General features: G+C 36.5%; 1 protein-coding gene across 1 annotated transcript in view; it reads left to right on the top strand.

Moving 5' to 3' along the window:
* Positions 1-356: 356 nt before the first annotated feature.
* Positions 357-2,159, top strand: part of elmod1 (ELMO/CED-12 domain containing 1) — a gene marked incomplete in the record, with an annotated part of 11,325 nt that continues 9,522 nt past the window's right edge. Inside the window, 2 exon segments of the mRNA XM_035666965.1 lie at positions 357-443; positions 783-854. Of these exon segments, the coding sequence (XP_035522858.1) occupies positions 838-854 (17 nt within the window).

The raw sequence follows: 2,159 nt of genomic DNA, 5'->3' as shown, positions 1-2,159 counted from the left end.
TTTTAGAGGTCCAGGAACTTCCTGCAAAACTGTTTCTAATAATGTGTCCAATAGCTCACAGGTCTGATTCCCAATAACAACCTGCAGTATTTAAAATCTTGTTTGTTTTGTAATTTAAAATCATAAATACATACAATTATACACTTTTATCTGTAGAAATGTACCGTTAGAGGGTAAAATCTGACCACATACAGAATGTAATGATGTTTTAAAGCATTATCTGGGGCAGAATTGCATTTAAATGTAAATAAATGCTGATGTTGAAGGAGGTTTCTGGTATTCTGTGCTGCATTGCTGTGCTGTAGCTTTTAGACTGGAGCTGCTCAGCCTCAGTCAGTGACTGTCATCATGGAGGAACAGCAGACGACTGGAGCCGAGTGAAGAGGACGAAAAAACGTTGCATCCTTCCTCGGTTTCACCTGCTTATTACTCTAAAAAAAAAGGTAAGAATAAAACACCTGAACCTATCATTTTTATCGATTACATGGCTTTTATTTCCCTGCACAGCCGACGGTTACATGTTACATGTTGTGTGCGGATTATGTGCTAATGAGACCTGGAGGAGACCGAGCTTTAGGAGAGAGGCTGCTTTTACTGGATTACAACAGTCTGAAGGGGGAATAAACGTTTGAGAACCGGTGGTACCGTGTGTGTGTGTGTGTGTGTGTGTGTGTGTGTGTTCAGCACCGCGGACAGCTCCGGAGCTTCTGGGGGGGGGGGGGGGGCCTGACTGTCGGCCTCTATAACCCCCCCCCAATCTCTCTATTCTCATCTGATTTCAGGTGATCGCTCCACTGAAACAGCACCGGACACACCGGAGAGGACACAGCGGGCAACATGAAGCATTTCCTGAGGTAAAGAGAGACTCCATTAACCGCCACTGATTTACATATTCTGTGGAGGAATCTGTGTGTGTGTGTGGTGTGTTGTGTACCACTCATCAATCGATGTCAGTATCTAGTGGCCATGAAGTGGGTTTGTTTGTGGGTGTGAACTGGTTTTAAGTGTTCAGAGAGGAGGCCCTCTTTAAAGGCAGGGTGGTCTCTCTCTCTCCTCTCTCTCTCTCTCTCTCTCTCTCCTCTGTCTCCCTCTCTTTCCTGGTTGAATCTTTTATTAAATAATCCCTGGTTTTTCCCTTCTTCTATTTTTTATATGATAAACCATCAAAATTATTGTTTTTTAAGAGTTTCCAATGCCAGAAAAAGAGTTTTTGAGTTTGAAAATGGAAGCAAAGATTATTTTTGTTTTATTAAATGAAATTTTAATGTAAAGTCTGAAAAGTTCAAAATCACTTCATAAATTAAATCAAAATAAATATAATATAATTAAAAACAAATCTAATTTAAAGTTTTATAAATATAATATATATATATATTAACATTCAATGCTGAAAAATTCATTTAAAGTTTTCCTCCTCTTCTTTCAAAAGAGTGAAAGAAAATAACGGTGGGTTGAAAAAAGCACATTTAAAACGCTCCAATTTTCTAGAGCCAGGGTCTTCCAAAATCTTTTAACATAAAGGCAATAATATAATATAATGGCCCCTTTTTATTATTCTAATGACACAGGTTTAAATCTAAATGTGTACATAGGTGTGTAAATTAGACATAAAAAGGCAAAAATAACACAAATAAATAAATATATAAACACACACTAGATTCAACCACACTGTCTTTACAGTAGAAAATATGTTAAATGTGTCGCTGTCTCTTTTTATTTCCTGTTTATTTACAATTTATTTCTGTTTATTAAGGAAAACATTAATTGTGTGACTCCACCTTCATTCAATGTTGCCAGTTTGACTCTTTTAGCAGCTTAAAGTCTAAAAAGCTGCCAGCGACTTCGTCTTTTTCCCCCCATTGGAACTTTATTTATTCTCTATTACAGGGAAATGTATAATTGTAATTAGTAGGTGTGTTTAAAGTGGAGGAGCAGGTATTATCTTGGTCTTTTACCTACAATGTTCATAAATATCACAGAACAGTTGGAGGATCCACGATATTGAAAAAATGGTTGAACATACAAATAGGATTTTAGATAAATGAGCTAAAATAGAGTAAAAACTGAGGGAAAGCAGTGGAAGATATTAAAGAATACGCCCCAAAATTAATTAAATTAAAGACATTAAAGTGTTAAATTGTGATTTAAGTGGTGAATAA

Source organism: Morone saxatilis, unplaced genomic scaffold (genome assembly GCF_004916995.1).
Source record: "Morone saxatilis isolate NCDOM2014 unplaced genomic scaffold, NCSU_SB_2.0 Contig20, whole genome shotgun sequence".
Lineage (NCBI taxonomy): Eukaryota > Metazoa > Chordata > Actinopteri > Moronidae > Morone > Morone saxatilis.
This window is presented reverse-complemented; position numbering and strand designations above follow the sequence as displayed.